This window comes from Perognathus longimembris, chromosome 6, assembly GCF_023159225.1.
Source record: "Perognathus longimembris pacificus isolate PPM17 chromosome 6, ASM2315922v1, whole genome shotgun sequence".
Lineage (NCBI taxonomy): Eukaryota > Metazoa > Chordata > Mammalia > Rodentia > Heteromyidae > Perognathus > Perognathus longimembris.
The window spans coordinates 10,820,846-10,836,696 of NC_063166.1; the positions used below are offsets into that span (position 1 = coordinate 10,820,846).

General features: G+C 59.6%; 1 protein-coding gene across 1 annotated transcript; it reads right to left on the minus strand.

Moving 5' to 3' along the window:
* Nucleotides 1-596: 596 nt before the first annotated feature.
* Nucleotides 597-8,939, minus strand: Pi16 (peptidase inhibitor 16). The gene is made up of 6 exons (XM_048347846.1): nucleotides 8,552-8,939; nucleotides 5,347-5,568; nucleotides 3,064-3,173; nucleotides 2,707-2,807; nucleotides 1,581-2,240; nucleotides 597-1,398 (listed from the first exon to the last, which is right to left on the minus strand). The coding sequence occupies exons 1-6, from the start codon at nucleotides 8,708-8,710 to the stop codon at nucleotides 1,307-1,309; spliced, it is 1,344 nt and encodes a 447-aa protein (XP_048203803.1). The 5' UTR covers nucleotides 8,711-8,939; the 3' UTR covers nucleotides 597-1,306.
* Nucleotides 8,940-15,851: the final 6,912 nt, after the last annotated feature.

The following is a 15,851-nucleotide window of genomic DNA, read 5'->3' on the forward strand; positions in this document are numbered from 1 at the left end:
GAGCCGAGCATTTGGGGGTGGGGAGGGAACGGGACATCGCGGGGGGCAAGGCCCCATGTCACAGAGTCATGCCGGTGCTTGGGCCTTTCTCAGGGCCGCAGGCCGTCCAGCCTGCCCTTCCCCCCCCCGCCCCTGCCACCCCTTCACCTACGTGCTCCCCCATCTCCCAACACACTTGGCCTTTGCTGGCCCCCAGCGCTGCTCGCCCCTGCTCTGCCCTCGCCCCTGCTCTGCCCTGGGGGGGCGTCTGGGGCCCCGGGCCTTGCTCGGGACTCCTCCCAGCCCAGGCGCCGGCGGGGCCCTCTGCGAGGCATGTTTCTCCTCTGTGTCCTGGATGAGCCTGGGCGGCGGCTCCCCTGCACAACGCCGGCAGTCGCGCCTTGAGCGGGAGCCCGAGGCCGCCCTGCTGGCTCCTGGGGCCGAGCGAGCCAGCCGTGCCCCGGCGTCCCCGTGCCCCCTCCCCTGCCGCCACAGCCCCCGGTGGCTTGGGTAGAGGGGGGCGGCACCAGAAGAGAGTGCTTTCGGGGAGGGAGTGCGGGTGCGGTGGGGGGCCCTGGCCCCCAGCAAGCATGGAGACTCGGCTCTGGGTAGGCTTTATTCGGGAGGTCATTCAGGGAGCCCCAGCCCCCATCTCTACTCTCCACTCGTGGAACCCCACTGGGTGGCTTGTTCCTCCTCCGTCCCTTGCGGCCCCTCCTGGCTGAGCGCAGGCTCTGACGCTGCCCCAGCAGAGCGCCCAGGGCGAGCCTGTGCAGTCCCGGGCGGGGGGGGGGGGGCGTGGAGGGGCAGGGGGCGCCCCGTCACGGCAGCGGCCCCTGGCTGGCAGCCAGCAGGTGCCACGAGGGACACCGCGCGTGGGAGTCTTGTCCTTCCAGAGGCTGATAGCCAGGACATGCCTCACGCAGGGGCTAGGATCAACACGGGGGTACGTGGCAGTTGGGCAGCTGATCCCGTGGCCCCAGGAGGGCAGGAGGCCCTCGGGGACAGCCCTGCTGGGCGCAGGTAGCTGAAAGAAGAGGCCGGGAGCTCCTGGCGAGCCCGAGATCGTCCAGCCCCGGGAGAGCCGCGGGGGCCACGCACGGCGCTGCAGGTGACAACAGGTGGCCGTGCCAGAGGCGCCCTGCGGAAGCCCCTAAGGGGACAGGCGTGCTGGCCTGGAATCTGTCCAGAAGATCGGGTGAGGGGGGGCTGCTGGGCCACAGAGCAGGACCTGCCTAGGAAGCTGCGGCCTGTCATTCGGAGGACGGCGATCCGGAGCGGCGGCGAGGCCCTGTTCCTCTGCCAGGCGTTGCCTCCAGTGTCCCGTTCAGAAGACGGAAGCCAACAGCAGGGGAAGCAGCAGCAGCACCAGGAGAGGGCCCGGGCTGTGGCTGGAGTTCCCACTCGGGTCCTCTGTCCCTGCGGGAAGGAAGGAGCCAGGCCTCAGCCCGGGGACAGCCTGGCCTCTCGCACGCGCGGCTCACCATGCAAGGGGGCGGCAGCAGCCAGGGAGGAAGCGTCTTCTCAGAGGGAGCATGCGCCGCCTGTGCTGGGACCGGTGCCGCCATTCTGGAGCCGGGAGGGAACATCACGGGCCTTACCTGGCAGGGATGACTGCAGGGCCAGGGTCCGCCCGCCCACGGCATTAGCCAGGGCCGAGGCGTTGGGGGGCTTGGGCAGGGACTTGGAGGAGTTGGGCCCCGGGTGGTCCACTGTGACCTGCAGTTCACCTGGGTTGTCCTGGGCTGGAAACACTGAGGCCAGGACCTCACCGGAAGGAGGCAGCTCAGCCTGGGCCTCCTTGGGGGAGGGAGGGAGGGGCGCTCCTGCCCCTGGAGGGAACATCTCGGGGTACAGAGACATCTTTGGGCTCGTGGAGGGTACGCTTGTCTGGCCGGTTCCTTTGTCCACAGATGTGGGGACAGGAACCTGGGTGGACTGGGGGAAGATAACTAGTCTCTCGTCGGAGGAAAGCGGTCTCTGGGTGGCAAAAACAGCCGGGACCTCAGGGGCCTGGGACGGCTGACCCTCTGTTGCCATGGAGAATGGCTCCGATGTTGCTAAGGAAGATGTTGCTAAAGCAGATGGGACTTCAGATGCTGGGGAGCCTGAGACGTCTGTCACCGAGAAGGATGGAATCTCTGTGGCTACTGTTGTAATACCGGGTTTCTTAGAGCCTGAGACTTCTGTTGCCAGAGTGGACCGAGCCTCAGTTTCCAGGTGAGGCAAGTCCTTCTTCTCTTCTGGACCCTTCGTGGGTTCTAATAGGCAAGGCCTGGCATTAGTGCTGCAAACGGAACCCCCCCCCCCATTCTTCATCCCGCCCTGACCTAGACAAGGCAACTAATGTCTTCTGGCGGGTCTGTGATGGCAACTGTTACTTCTTAATGGATCCAACTGCTCTGCTTCCGGCTTCCCAGGAGCTTCTCTGTACCTGCTCCCTTAGGCCTTTTCTGCTTCAAGCGGGCAGGACACGCCCACTGTGCCGCAGGCCCCGCCCAATGGCAGCAGACCACGCCCATTTGCAGGGCACCCCTTGGTGCTCCAGAGCTCAGCAACTGCTCCATATTGGCAACAGGTTGAAATCTGGTAGCTTGCGATGACAAGGAGTGTGGAAGAAGCCTCTGAGGGCCCCCTAATACATGCACAGTGGGGGGGGGGGGTCCAGAGAACCCCAGACCTCCCAGTCGGCCTCGCACCGCCCAACCCCAGCACCCGAGCTCTCACCAGCCAAGTTCATGCAGAGCGAGTTCTTGCAGTCATAGCCAGCGGGGCACTGGGAGCACGGAGTCCCCTCCTCATAGGGCCTCTGCCCTTTCACGTTCCCCCTGCATGGGTGGGGGGGTGAGGCGTCAGTCCCTTTCAACCCGGTCCCCAGTCCCAGGCACCTGAACAGACCCCAGGTCTGCTCCCTCCCGCTCATAACTTGTTGGGCCGCCCTGGGGCCCTGGCTAGTGAGATCAGACCCCCGGCCAGTACCCTCACAGCTCACTAGAGGGTACAGACCCCAGATCACCCCATCCACACACATACACCCCTGCTTAAACGGTGTCCAGTCCTGCCCTCCCCCCCCCCAGCACTTACGGGGGCACATAGTTGCACACCAGTAAATGGATGTTAGTCTCCTCCACTCCCTGGAGTGTCTCACAGAAGTGGGAACCACAGCCGATCCTCTCTGTCTTGCTCCAGACCACCTGAGGGAGGGCAAACCCAGGGGCTGGAGCCAGAGCTGGTGGCTCCCCGCTTTCCAGGCTTCCCATCCCACCAGGCCTGTGATAAACCTCCAGGACTTTCCTGCGGGCTTGTCCTGCAGGCCTTGCATTTTAAACAAGGGGCATATGCGACGCAATAAACCGCAAATGGTAGAATCTTAAACATAAACTGAAGGACAAGTCCAAGAAAGCCAGCAAAGGAAGTTAGTTAGAAAATGAAATCTACTCGATACCACAAGTCTGCCTGTTTCTAGGTATGGGTCTCCTAGCTGCTAAAATAAACACTTAAGAATCAAAGTCAGGGCTGGGATGTGGCTTCGTGGTACAGTGCTTGCCTAGCATGTATGAAGCCTTGGGTTCAATTCCTCAGTACCACATAACAGAAAAAGCTGGAAGGGGCGCTGTGACTCAAGAGGTAGAACCCTGGGTTCAAGCCCCACGATTAGCAAAAAGAAACTCAAACCTTTATGTACTGCCAGCCTCCCATCACTGTTTCCAGGCAGAGTTTGCCCAGGAGTCGTGCTATTGAAATCAGTGGACTACCTCTGACCCTACCATACACAATGGACTTGTCCCTTGAATAGCTGGGGACAGGCCCTTCTGATGGAGCTATACTGGCAGGGACAGAGGGCAGGGTGGGGGGGGGGCAGGGGGGGAGAGGGAGGAGAGGGAGGAGATCCCAGTAGGAAGTGGGTAGGGAGGGTGCTGTAAGATTAGCACTAAAAATACCAACCAGAAAAGCTTGGAAAAGTGGAATGAGGCTGTGAAGTGGCAAAGTGATCGCTTTCTTTTTGTTGTGTTAATGTTTGCACAATTAGGAAGAGGGGGGAAAAATCAATTGGCACAGTTAACTGATCTACACACACACACACACACACACACACACACACAGAGTTTTAAAATGCAGCGAGAACCCAGAGAAAAGCCAAAGGCACTGAGACAGGAAATGCTATCCAAAGACCCCCAAAACATTAATTTGGTGACAAATCATTGTTCACTTACCCATCACTTTTTATTAAGCCATTAAGTGGGTATGGGTAGCCCGTGCCTGTGATATTAGCTACTCGGGAGGCTGAGATCTGAGGATTGAAGTTTAAAGCTAGCTCAGGCAGGAAAGTCTGTGAGTCTTGTCTCTAGTGAATCACCCAAAGGCCAGAACTGAAGCTGTGGCTCAAGTGGTAGATTACCGGCCTTACGTGAAAAAGCTGAGCTCAAGCCCCAGTACAGACACAAAACAAAAACCTCACGAGATCTGCTTGCGTTATCAGTCCCAGATTAGGAGCAACAAATTAGACTGGGCATGGCGGTACACTCCTGGTACAGCCAGCGGCAGTGCGGGAGGCATGGGTACTAGGATCTAGTCTGAGGCCAGCCAGGCAAAAATGCAAGACTCTACCTGAAAAACGGCTGGGGACGTGGCTCAAGCGACAGAATACCTGCCTAGCGTGGCAAGAGTCGCTCTCAAATCCTAACCTCCCGAAACCCCGAAGCAGCAAATTGGACCTCGTGATAAGTATCGAAAGAGCATCTGTGAGAAGACAAAGTACAGACAGCCGCTGGTGAGCCACTGGCGTGGAAAACAGGTGTGTGTGTGGGGGGGGTGGGGTGGTCAGGACTGCGTGCAGCCCCTGCGGTGTGTCTAGCATGGTAACAAGGCTCCAGCGGCCTCCTCAGCATCCGAAGGCCGAGGGGGAGGGTTAGGTTTTCTAAAGCTGGTCCTTTGCTTTCTTCCTTCAGAGTGATGCGAATGCAGACCTCCTGGAGGTCTTGTGCTACCTAACACTCGTTTCATGTGTGCGCGCCTGTAATCCTAGCTGCTCCAGAGGCTGACATCTGAAGTTCAAAGCCAGCCTGGGCAGGAAAGTCCATGAGACGCTGATCTCCATTTAACCACCGAAAAGCCGGACGTGGCGCCGGGGCTCACGTGGTAGAGCACTGGAGCCTTGAGCAGAATAAGTTCAAGAACAGCATTCGGGCTGGGAACTGGAGCGCATGCGCGCGTGCACACACACACACGTGCACACGCACACACACACACAGTTTCATAAAGGATATAAGCAGGCAGGCTGAGGAGCACAGACCCCCCCCCCCCCACCGCTTCGGGAAGCTGGGGCGTGCTGAGGGCCGCCCCCGCCCCCTCCCGCCCCCTCCGCACCTGCGTGTAGTGGCCGCACACCTGGCCCGGCTCGCAGGCGGCGGCGCTGAGGTTGTAGTGCTGGCGCTCCTGGTGCCACTCCTCCACGGCCAGCGGCACGTCCAGGCCCTCGTCGGTGATGGCGAACAGGTTCTCCCCGCGCCGCCCGCGCTCCTTGTTGTGGCCCCAGATGCATTTCTGCGCGTAGGCCTTGGCGAAGGCGGCTAGCTCCTCGTCCCATCTCTGCGGGGCGGGGGGCGGGGTGTGAGTAGAAGCGCCCACCATCTGTGGGGGGTCAGAGTGGAAGGCCCAGGGGACCCCGGCCTCCCGGCAGCCCTGGAGGAGGGGACTCCTGGCCACACCGGGTCTCTTGCGCCCCGAGGGCACCAGCCCAGGCCAAGGAGTTTGTCAACCCCAGCAAGGCACTGGGAAGGCTGTGTGCGTTATTAACACGACGGAAACCGGGGGTGATGATGCACCTCACACTCCCCAGTGACATAGGCAAGTCCGGGGTGGTTTATTCAGTCCGTTTCCCTCCTCCTACCAGCAGTCTAACTTGGGGCTCGCACCCACCGCCCCTGCCTGGCGGTTGTCCTTCCTAAGTGCTCTTAGGTTGTCTGTCCCACAACCCCATTCCCAAGAAAACGGATTGGCCAGGTGCTAGTGGCTCCTGCCTGTAATCCCGCCACTTAAGACTGAGCTCTGACTGCCTACCACCTGGGCAGAAAAGTCGCTGAGGTTCTCATCTCCAGTTAACGACCATTCAGCCGGAAGTGAGAGTATGGCTCAAATGGTGGAGGGCCAACCTTGAGGGAAAATAGCACGTAAGAGTGTGAAGCCCTGAGTTCAAAAAAGGAAAAAAAAGCATTTGGTAAAAATAGAAATGACAGCAGAGGGCTGGGAATAGGGCCTAGTGGTAAGATGCTTGGCTCATATACATGAAGCCCTGGGTTTGATTCCTCAGCACCACATATATCGAAAAAGCCAGAAGTGGCGCTGTGGCTCACATGGTAGAGTGCTAGCCTTGAGCAAAAAGAAGCCAGGGACAGTGCTCAGGCCCTGAGTCCAAGGCCCAGGACTGGCAAAAAAAAAAAGAAAGAAAGAAATGACAGCAGAGAAAACCTAGGAAACGAAGTAGTCTCTGCGTGTGACATTTAACTTGCTGCCTGTGATCGGGGAGTCTTGGTAACCCGACGCTGTCAAGCCGCCCATGGCGATTTCCCTGGGGCCCGCAGATGGGACCCTGGGAGGGAGCATGTTGTGTTCGAGGGCCTCTGAGGCTCTGTGTCCCTGGCGGGGAGACAGACAGACAGACAGACCAAGTGTGGGTGGGAAGACAATGAATGAGGCATCTGACCCGAAGGACTGAGGCGAGGCCTGGATCCCATTAAACCTTGTCTTTGGCCTCTCCTGGAATGGCTGCCGCACAGCCCTCGCCCCACCCTGTGGCTCCGAGAGCCAGACGGGCCGTCAAGCAGCGGGTTTGGATGACCCTGGGGGAGGGGGAGGGTGCAGCCACACCCACCCGTGGTTCTCGGGGACAGCTGCGGGAGCACTGGGCTCCGACAGCCCCCGCTGGGGCCTCACAAGCCCCTTCCCTCCGGGCATTCGTGTCCCCCGCCACTGGAGGAAGGCAGGTGGGAGGGCGGAGGGGGCTGGGGTTGAGGATGGGACAGGGAGGGCGGCCTGCAGGGCTCCAGGCTAGCCTGTAAACTCCTCGGAGGCGGGGAGGAATGGGTGCCTGACATTTGTCAAATCCCCAATGACCGAGACAAGCCCCTGCTTCCCCGCGGCCTTCCTGTCGTAATTTCTCTTCTCCCCGGAGGCTTGGCGTCCGCTATTCCTCCTGGCGTGTTCGCGCGCTCCTCCGTGGGTGGTCCAGGGCCACGGACCCACGCTGGCCACACGGTCACCATCTGGAGGGAAGCCCAGCTGGGCTCCGTGGCGAGTGCAGGACTGAGGGGCACGGGGGAGGAGGAGCCCCTGAACCAGGGTTAGAGGCTGAGCCAGTAGCCGGACAGAGGTAGGACCAAGCCGAAAGCACCCACGGCCAAAGGCACGGGCGGGAGGGCAGCAGGGACCGGCAGGTAGGGAAACTGAGGCCCCGCCGTCTGTCCCAGGCCTCCGTGATGGAGCTGGTGGCGGCGCTCCTAGCAGCACCCAGGTCTCCTGATTTGTCATCGGCAGTTGCTGGTTGCCAGGACCAGCGGGGGGGGGTGCGGGGGGGGGCTGAGTGCCCCGCCCGTCACCCTGTTTGGCCCACTGGGCAGGAGGGGTTGAGCCCAACTTGCAGTCTAGACGCAGAGCTCCTGGGAAGACCAGGGGCCCGGCCGGGGTCACAGAGCCACAGAGCTGAGCTTCGAACTGGGGGCCTCATGCTGTCTCCCCGGCGGGACGCTGCTGTGACAGGTTCCTGGGCCACTGCCCCCCAACCTCTCGGGCCCCCCCTGAGGAGTGGCTGGGGGCAGGGGCCACTCATACCCACGGGACGACAGGCAGGGAGGGAAGCCTCACTTTATCTCCGTTACTTCCGAGCTCAGACATCCTGCCTCGACCCGAGCATCAAGTAGCAATCTCTTCCTGGCAGACGCCCCCCTCCGCCCTGCCTCCTGTCCTCTGCATGAGCGGGGGGGGGGGGGGCGGGGGGGGGCGGGGGGCGTCTCGCCCGCTGAGAAATAGCACATCTGTACTCCTGTCTTGAGGTCTCATCAGCCCTGCACACTATTAGGTGTGCAAGAGTGAACTGGAGCTGATGCACAGGAAGCCTTCCCCATTCTGCACGGGAGCAGCTGAGTCCGCAGCGTGGCAGGACGAACCCCCAGACCACTGGCCTCACCGGTCATGGAGGCAGAAGTGGAATTGCGGGGGTCCAGAGCCCTCTCTGCTTCTGATTCGGGCTCTCCCCCACCCCATCCATCGCCCCTCTTTCTCTCTCATCTTGGGGGGGGGGGAACCCTCGGAAAGGCCATCTTCACACACTCCCGCCCTTCCCAGGCCCCCCTGTGTTTCAGGACGTGCGGGTGTCCTTAGAAAGAATCCTGTGCCGGCTCGTGAGCTTGCGTGAGTCCGTCTGGGCCTCAGTTTCCTCATCTGGGTAATGGGGCTGCTTACAGAGCCCTGCGAATCACCACCTGTCGCTGGCCAGACACGGGGGTCTGCGGGAGCATGGGCATGGAGGAGTGGGGGGAGGCTGGGGTGGCCCTGCCCAGCCCCCCAGCCCACTCACCATCAGCCGCATGTTGGAGGCGGGCGGGGCCACCTGGGCGCGGTAGAGGTTGTGCAGCTCCACCATGGCCAGCTTCTCGTCGTCCCTCAGGGCCACAGTGGCCCCCAGCAGCAGCAGCAGCAGCGGCGGCAGGGCCCGGAGGCTGCCGGAGGCGAGCATGGCGGCCAGCCCTCTCTGCCTCTCCTGTCAGGGGGTCTGGCAGCAGGATTTAAACGCCTTCCCCCACAAGCGCCACCCTGGCTGGGGTGGGGTGCAGGGGCCGAGTCTGGAGGCCCTGCCCGGTTCACACAATGTCTCAGGGCGGGCTGGGTGCCTTGGGTCCCGACCAGAGCTGAATCCACCCGCCTGGAGCCCTTGGCAACGGCCGCCGTTCTCTCAGGAAGAGGGGTTCAGGCCAAGAGCTGTGCGCGCCCCCGGTCCCTCGGGGCTGTGCAGAGACTCGGGGGCAGGATGACAGGCGTCTGGGGAGCCGGGGCCGGGGCTGGCACCTGCGAGCAATGAGCGCAGGAAAGGCAGCGGCAGATGAGGGAGCGCTTGGTGGTTTCCGAATGACAGGAAGACCCGGTGGCTTTGGCTGAAAGTTGGACCAGGTCTGAAGCCCGGCGCTGCCTGCGGCTGCCCGGGTTTCTGGGGGAACCAAGTCAGTGGTGGTGACAGACCCCACCCACCTCATGGGGCCCCCCAGGGAGGGCATAGATCTCCCCTGACGGCGCCTTGTGAACACACTCGCTCCAGGCATTCATGGGAAGTGGGGTGCTCTGAATATGCTATCTTCGTCCCCCCTCCCTCTCCTCTCGCAGCAGGGCAGCTTTGAACTTGAGATCCTCCTGCCTCTGCTTCCCCAGGGCTGGGATTACAAGTGTGAATCACAGCACTACCCCCCGGGGGACTGAAGGCTTTGTCTTGAGGACTCCATGTGTGGATTTGAAGGCACCGACTGCAAGCACTGTCCCCGGCTCCTTTTTGCTCAAGGCTAGCACTCTGCCACTTGAGCCACAGCGCCACTTCTGGCTTTTTCCTGTGTATGTGGTGCTGAGGAATCAAACCCAGGGCTTCATGCCTGCAAGGCAAGCGCTCTACCACTAAGCCACCTTCCTAGCCCCCCAACACTTCTTGTGAGCCCGCTGAACACAGGAGGTGACAGGTGATCTGGGAAACACTTTCTGCCCTGCCACCGCACTGCGGGGGAGGGGGGCATTTCTGGCAAGGGTGCGTGCCACGGTGAGGGGGTGCAAAAGACAGAAATACCAAAAACCGCAAAATATTGCCAAAAAGAAACGAGACACAAACATCTAAGAAGACCCCCTTCCCGGCTGGGCAGATCGTTCGCCATGTGCAAAATCTGAGTTGTTGGGGTGAGCCAATAAGCCAGTGTCCCAGGACCCGATAAGTGGTCGCTGATTTGAACAGGGGGTGTCCAGCCCATCAGAGAAGATAGAATGGGGTCTGCTGCCCTTCGGGTTTGGGGTTCGTGGCTCCTGAATAAGATGGCGGATGGACTCTGGGGACAGAGCACCAAGGGATGCCTCCCAAGGAAAGCCGAGCCCTCAGGAGCCCCTGGGTCTTCAAGCGAGGGTGCGTGGAGGGTCCTCCCTTTGCCAGATTCAGCCACAGCCGCAGCGGGGCTGGCAGGAGCCCAGCCCGGGCAGCGCGTGTGACTCTCCTGGCTTCACAGTCGCCTGTCAGCCTGGGTGGGAAGCGGTGTCCACCAAGACAGTGACGGGGGTCGGCCGAGGGGCAGGGCGCGGAGGGTCAGCGTTCCCAGCAGGCCCTCTTCCCGTCTCCCAGACAAGAGGGACGCTGGGCCTTCTGTGTTTATTCTTGTGAGGGTGCGTGCATGGATACTGTCTGTACTGTTTTTTTATTTTGTCAGTCGTGGGGCTTGAACTCCAGGCCTAAGTGCTGTCCCTGAGCTCTTTTGCTCAAGGCTAGCGCTCTATCACTTTGAGCCACAGCACCACTTGCAGTTTTCTTGTTTTTAAATGGAGATAAGAGTCTCACAGGGTTTTTTTCTGCCCGGGCTGGCACTGAACTGAGATCCTCAGATCTCAGCTTCCTGAGTAGCTAGGATGACAGGCGTGAAGCACTAGCACCTGGCTAGGATTTGTTTTGTTTTTGTTGCCAGCCCTGGGGTGTGGACTCAGGGCCTGAGCACTGTCCCTGGCTTCTTTTTGCTCGAGGGCTTGTACTCCACCTCTTGAGCCACAGCACCACTTCCGGCTTTTATCTATATATGTGGTGCTGGGGAATCGAACTCAGGGCTTCATGTATACGAGGTGAGCACTTTACCACTAGGCCATATTCCCAGCCCAGGATCTATTTATCTATTTATTTATTTATTTATTTTGGCCAGTCCTGGGGCTTTGACTCAGGGCCTGAGCACTGTCCCTGGCTTCTTTTTGCTCAAGGCTAGCACTCTGCCACATGAGCCACAGTGCCACTTCTGGCCATTTTCTGTATATGTGGTGCTGGGGAATCGAACCCAGGGCCTCATGTATATGAAGCAGGCACTCTTGCCACTAGGCCATATCCCCAGCCCCCAGGATTTTTTTTTTTTTTGCCAGTCCTGGGCCTTGGACTCAGGGCCTGAGCACTGTCCCTGGCTTCCCGCTCAAGGCTAGCACTCTGCCGCTTGAGCCACAGCACCACTTCTGGCGGTTTTCTGTATATGTGGTGCTGGGGAATCGAACCTAGGGCCTCGTGTATCCGAGGCAGGCACTCTTGCCACTAGGCCATATCCCCAGCCCAAGGATTTTTTTTTTTAAAGAAGATAAAAAATAGGGCTGGGAATATGGCCTAGTGGCAAGAGTGCTTGCCTCATATACATGAGGCCCTGGGTTCGATTCCTCAGCACCACATATACAGAAAACGGCCAGAAGTGGCGCTGTGGCTCAAGTGGCAGAGTGATAGCCTTGAGCAAAAAAGAAGCCAGAGACAGTGCTCAGGCCCTGAGTTCACGGCCTAGGACTGGCAAAAAAAAAAAAAAAAAAAGATAAAAAATAGGAAGTTCTGAAAACACTAGTTCTTGAGTAGGATGGGTGGAGGGTGTGCAAACTCAAGGTCAGATGGGGGAGGAGAGACCTCATTGATGACCACACAAATGATGTGAGCCAGGCACTGGTAGTTTAGGCCTGTAATCAGGAGGCTGAGATCTGCGGATCACAGTTCAAGGCCAGTGGAGGCAGGAAAGTCTGTGAGACTTTTATCTCTAATTAACCACCAGAAACCAGGAAGTGGCACTGTGGCTCAAAGTGGTAGAGTGCTAGCCTTGATAGAAAGAGCTCAGGGACAGCTCCCAAGCCCTGAGTTCAAGCCCTAGGACAGGCAAAAAAAAAAGGCAAATAGGAAACAATCCCACTTACATAGTTATATAAAACTGTGAGTATATGTAAAAGAAACTGTAAAGAATAACTATGAGGGACTGGGAATGTGGCTTAGTGGTAGAGTGTTTGCTTAGCATGCATGAGGCCCTGGGTTCCATTCCTTGGTACCACATAAACAAAAAAATTAAAAAAAAAACTATGAACATACAAAAAATGACTTCGCTCAAGTCCACGTTGGTTAAATGGCCTGTGGTTGGGTGGCATCTGTAGGGGAGGCACCCGGGGCCTGCAGTTCTCCACCGGGCCTGGGGGGGCGCCACGCTGAGGGCCAGCTGATGAGAAGGACGAAGGAATCCCGGGTCTCTGAATTCTGGGCTCAGTGTATGGCTGGGCTGGGTGTTAGCAGGAGGACTGAGATTTGGGAACTGGTGGGAAGAAGAGGTGAACACAGTCAGAGGCAGGCTGTCCCGGGTGCGAGGTGGGCGGCAGAGCCTGGGCTCTTGGCGAGCGGGGCCCGTGAGCAGCTTGCCTTACGAGAGGGAAAGAGGGCGCCGGCGGCTCGCGCCCGTCATCGTCGCCACTCAGGAGGCTGAGACCTGAGAATCCCAGTTCCGAGTCCGCCTGGCCACCCTGAATACAGACGCCTGCCCAGCCCAGCCCGTGCCCAGCTCTGCGGCTTGAAGCGCAGTCCCAGCTGGGGTCCGTCCACTGCACGGGGCCGGCCGCTGGGACCCGACGGAGAGCCCGGCCACGGATGCCGGCCCCCGCTGGTTATATAACAGTGCTTTGTCTGAAAAAAGTCTGGACATTTCCTGGTCTCCAGAGAGGGGGGATGACAGATGGATTTAGTTCTAATGCTTAAATTATGCAGGGCAGGGAAGCCAGACACAGGGGGGGCTGGACGGCAGACAAGCTGGCCGGAGGGTTCCCCCGCAGGCCAACCGACGCCACACAGCGCCCGGGAGAGCAGCCATCCATCGTGCTTTGGTGGAAGACGCCGTGGCGATCTGGAGGCCGGAGGGAGGAGGACGGGGATGCAAGGCTGCTGGAGGCTCGACACATTCCCAGAGCTCGCCTCTTCCCGTGGGCTTGTCTCCACGGGCGTCCTCACCTCCCTCATCTCCCTACCTGACCCGGGTCGGCTCCCAAGTCCCGAGCACAGGGACCATGGCGGCCTGCGGGCCGCTGGGGAAGCACACCGCAGCCTCTCGCTCCCCTCCGCCGGTCTGGCTCACCCGCGTGGAGCTCGCACTCCGCCACCACAGGAGCTTACAAGTCTAACACGCAGCCAGGCGCGGTGGCTCACGCCTGTCATCCTAGCTACCCAAGAGGCTGAGATCTGAGGATGGCGGTTCAAAGCCAGCCCAGGCAGGAAGGTTGGGAGGCGCCTATCTGCAACGAACCGGAAGTGGGGCTGTGGCTCACTGTGGTAGAGCGCTAGCCTTGTGTGAAGGAGCTCAGGGACAGCGCCCAGGCCGAGTTCAGCCCCCTCCCCAAATCTAAAATGCCCCTTTATTGATGGCGTGCCTCCCCCCAACCCCAGGGAGATAAAATCAGCCCTCCCTCCCTACACGCACAAGTGCGGGGTCCCCCCCAGCCCCTGCAGCCCGGCAGCCCCTCTGGCCACGAAGCTTTAGGATTCGTGCATTCATCATGGAAGTGACGGGGGAATGAGCTAACTCATTCCAGACGGCATTAAAATGACTGAGGTCAGCACCTGTGGTGAAGGAATTCCAGATCTGATTGTAAAATAATTGTTCCTACGCTGAGGCCTATGCTGGAGTTTTTGGAAGAAGGGAACAGAAAACTTGAGAACTGAAAAACAAGTGATGTAACTCCAAGGGGACTCACCACTGGAATTGGGCAGAGCCCCTCCCTGGTCACACATCTGGAGCGGCGGCGACGGGACGGTGGTGGGGCACAGTTGTGTCCCACTCCCACTCATCAAGTCTTCAGATGGGGAGGGGTCAAGGGAGGGGATTTTTATGAAAATCATATGGCTAAGACTCCTCTCCATTTCTGTCCGGGGAGGTTTGAAAACAAACCCCACAAAGCTCCTCGCTGTGGCCCCCAGCCCTAGGCTCCCCACCCCCCTTGCCCCCCCCCCCGCCATGCCGTTCGCGGCTCTGCTCCTGGGCCTGCTTGCCTACCATTTGAGTTACTTGCTCTACACTTCAGCTTCCTGGAGACCTGCATCTATACTGGGGAAGGCAGAGGGGACCCCGATTGGGGGGCTCTGGGAGCTAAAGTGGAGTGGGGCCAACTTGCCACCAAGATGACCAGCCGGAACCTGCCCATTTCACAGATGGCCTGGCATTGCACACAAGAGCTGCATTTCTGTTCTCCAAATGCCTAGCTTGGGCCTTCCTTTCCTACGGAAATCGAGGGCGGGGTAGGGACACACTGCCTTTCCATACAGCAGGGCGGGTGTGTCACACATCTGACACTTGCACACACCTGCCTCCCCAGGAGCGCATCTGGGGACACAGGGCTTTGTGCTCCTGGCCTCAAGGTGGCCTAAGCCACGTGTGGGCCACCATGCCACCCCGAGTCACTTCACCAACTTGGGAATGGGCCCCGAGGCTGGCACGCGGGGCGGGGCGGTGGGGGTTGGGTAGGTGGTCCTGCCATCTCTCCCACTGCCCTCCTTCCTCGCCTGGGCATTCAGGCCTTTAGCTGCTTCTGTGTCCAGATCAAATGCTGGCTCTCCTGACGCGAAGGCAAAGGCTAACAAGGAAGGCACTGGCTGGCAGCCCTGGCCATCCTACAGGACCAGTGGCCAGGAGATTCTGCCCAGCGGAACCGCCATGGGAAAAGGTGGGGTTACGTCTAGACATCGGGTCATTAAGAGCAGAAGCCCTCGGCGTGGAGAATTTCTCTTTAACACCAGTCTGCGTTCACAAAAGCCTCAGCGAGGACCCTCCAAGGCTACCACACGCAGGGGTCCCCCGTGCTCCTGACTGCCATGTGGAGATGTCTGAGGCAGAAGTAAATGGGGGAGGACACCAGGCGTTTCACAGGTCCCGAGAACGGCTGCCTGGCCCCCGCTTCTGTTCGCAGGACCTCCCGCAGCTGAGCACGGAACCTGCCGGTGTACAGATGTTGAGGTCGCACACCGCTGGCCTCGAAGGGATCCTCCGACTTAAAACCTCTTCAATCATGACCGCTCAGCGGTGTGACTTTTATATGTACACGTTTTGTTTTTCCCTACTGAGCCGCACAAGGGGCTGATTCTTTGAAGGAAAGATTCCCTCAGGTACAGTCGTCTGAGTTTCGTGTAAGCCCACAGAGGAAGGAGGCTGAGTATTTCCGCTCTGAGCCGTGGCCTCTGCTGTCCCCGACAAAGCCACACACAGGCCATTCAGGGGTCCAACAGCCCCCAACCGCGTCCAGAGACACCCAGGGAGAGAGGGCCGCGAGGAGGGCGCGCGCGGGGCACAGCTCCCTTTGTCACCAGTGGCTGCCTTGGGTTCTCACCTTGCGTGCACACGTGCACATACACACACGCACACCTACCTTTGCAGTCAGAGGCCACAATGTGGCTTATTTTCTCCTCTTTTTGCAGGGATGGCCACTAGCGGTGTCAATAAAGGGACAGTAAGGGTGGAAGGAAACTCATTAGTAAGCGTCATTAACACACCATTAACACGTGGCACTTGGGGGAGACAATGAGAGCAGCAGGTATCCAATCGGAGCACAGCTTTATGTCACTACAAAAGTAACACCTCACTTTGTCCCCCAGGACCAAGGGGAAGAAGCATTTTAGGACGGAGGATCACAGATGACAGTGGACACAGCCTCGCTGGGTCTGGAGCTCTTCCCCCAGCCACATTACAACGCAAAACAGCCTCCCTCACAGTCAGACCCAACACCCAAGCCGGGGAGGCCCCGACCCCCGGCCAGTGCGAGCTTGCCCCCTCTGGAGACCTGGGGTAGAAGTAGGATGGGGGCCGCTGCCCCAGCAGCGAGGGCCGCCC

What these genes read in the sequence shown, in the direction of transcription:
- Pi16 (XM_048347846.1), bottom strand. Translation starts at nt 8,710, where the DNA reads ATGCTCGCCTCCGGCAGCCTCCGGGCCCTGCCGCCGCTGCTGCTGCTG. An exon ending in CCTCCAACATGCGGCTGATG is followed by an intron (nt 5,569 to 8,551) that starts GTGAGTGGGCTG and finishes CCCGCCCCGCAG; the next exon opens with AGATGGGACGAGGAGCTAGC. An exon ending in GTGTGCAACTATGTGCCCCC is followed by an intron (nt 2,808 to 3,063) that starts GTAAGTGCTGGG and finishes CCACCCATGCAG; the next exon opens with GGGGAACGTGAAAGGGCAGA.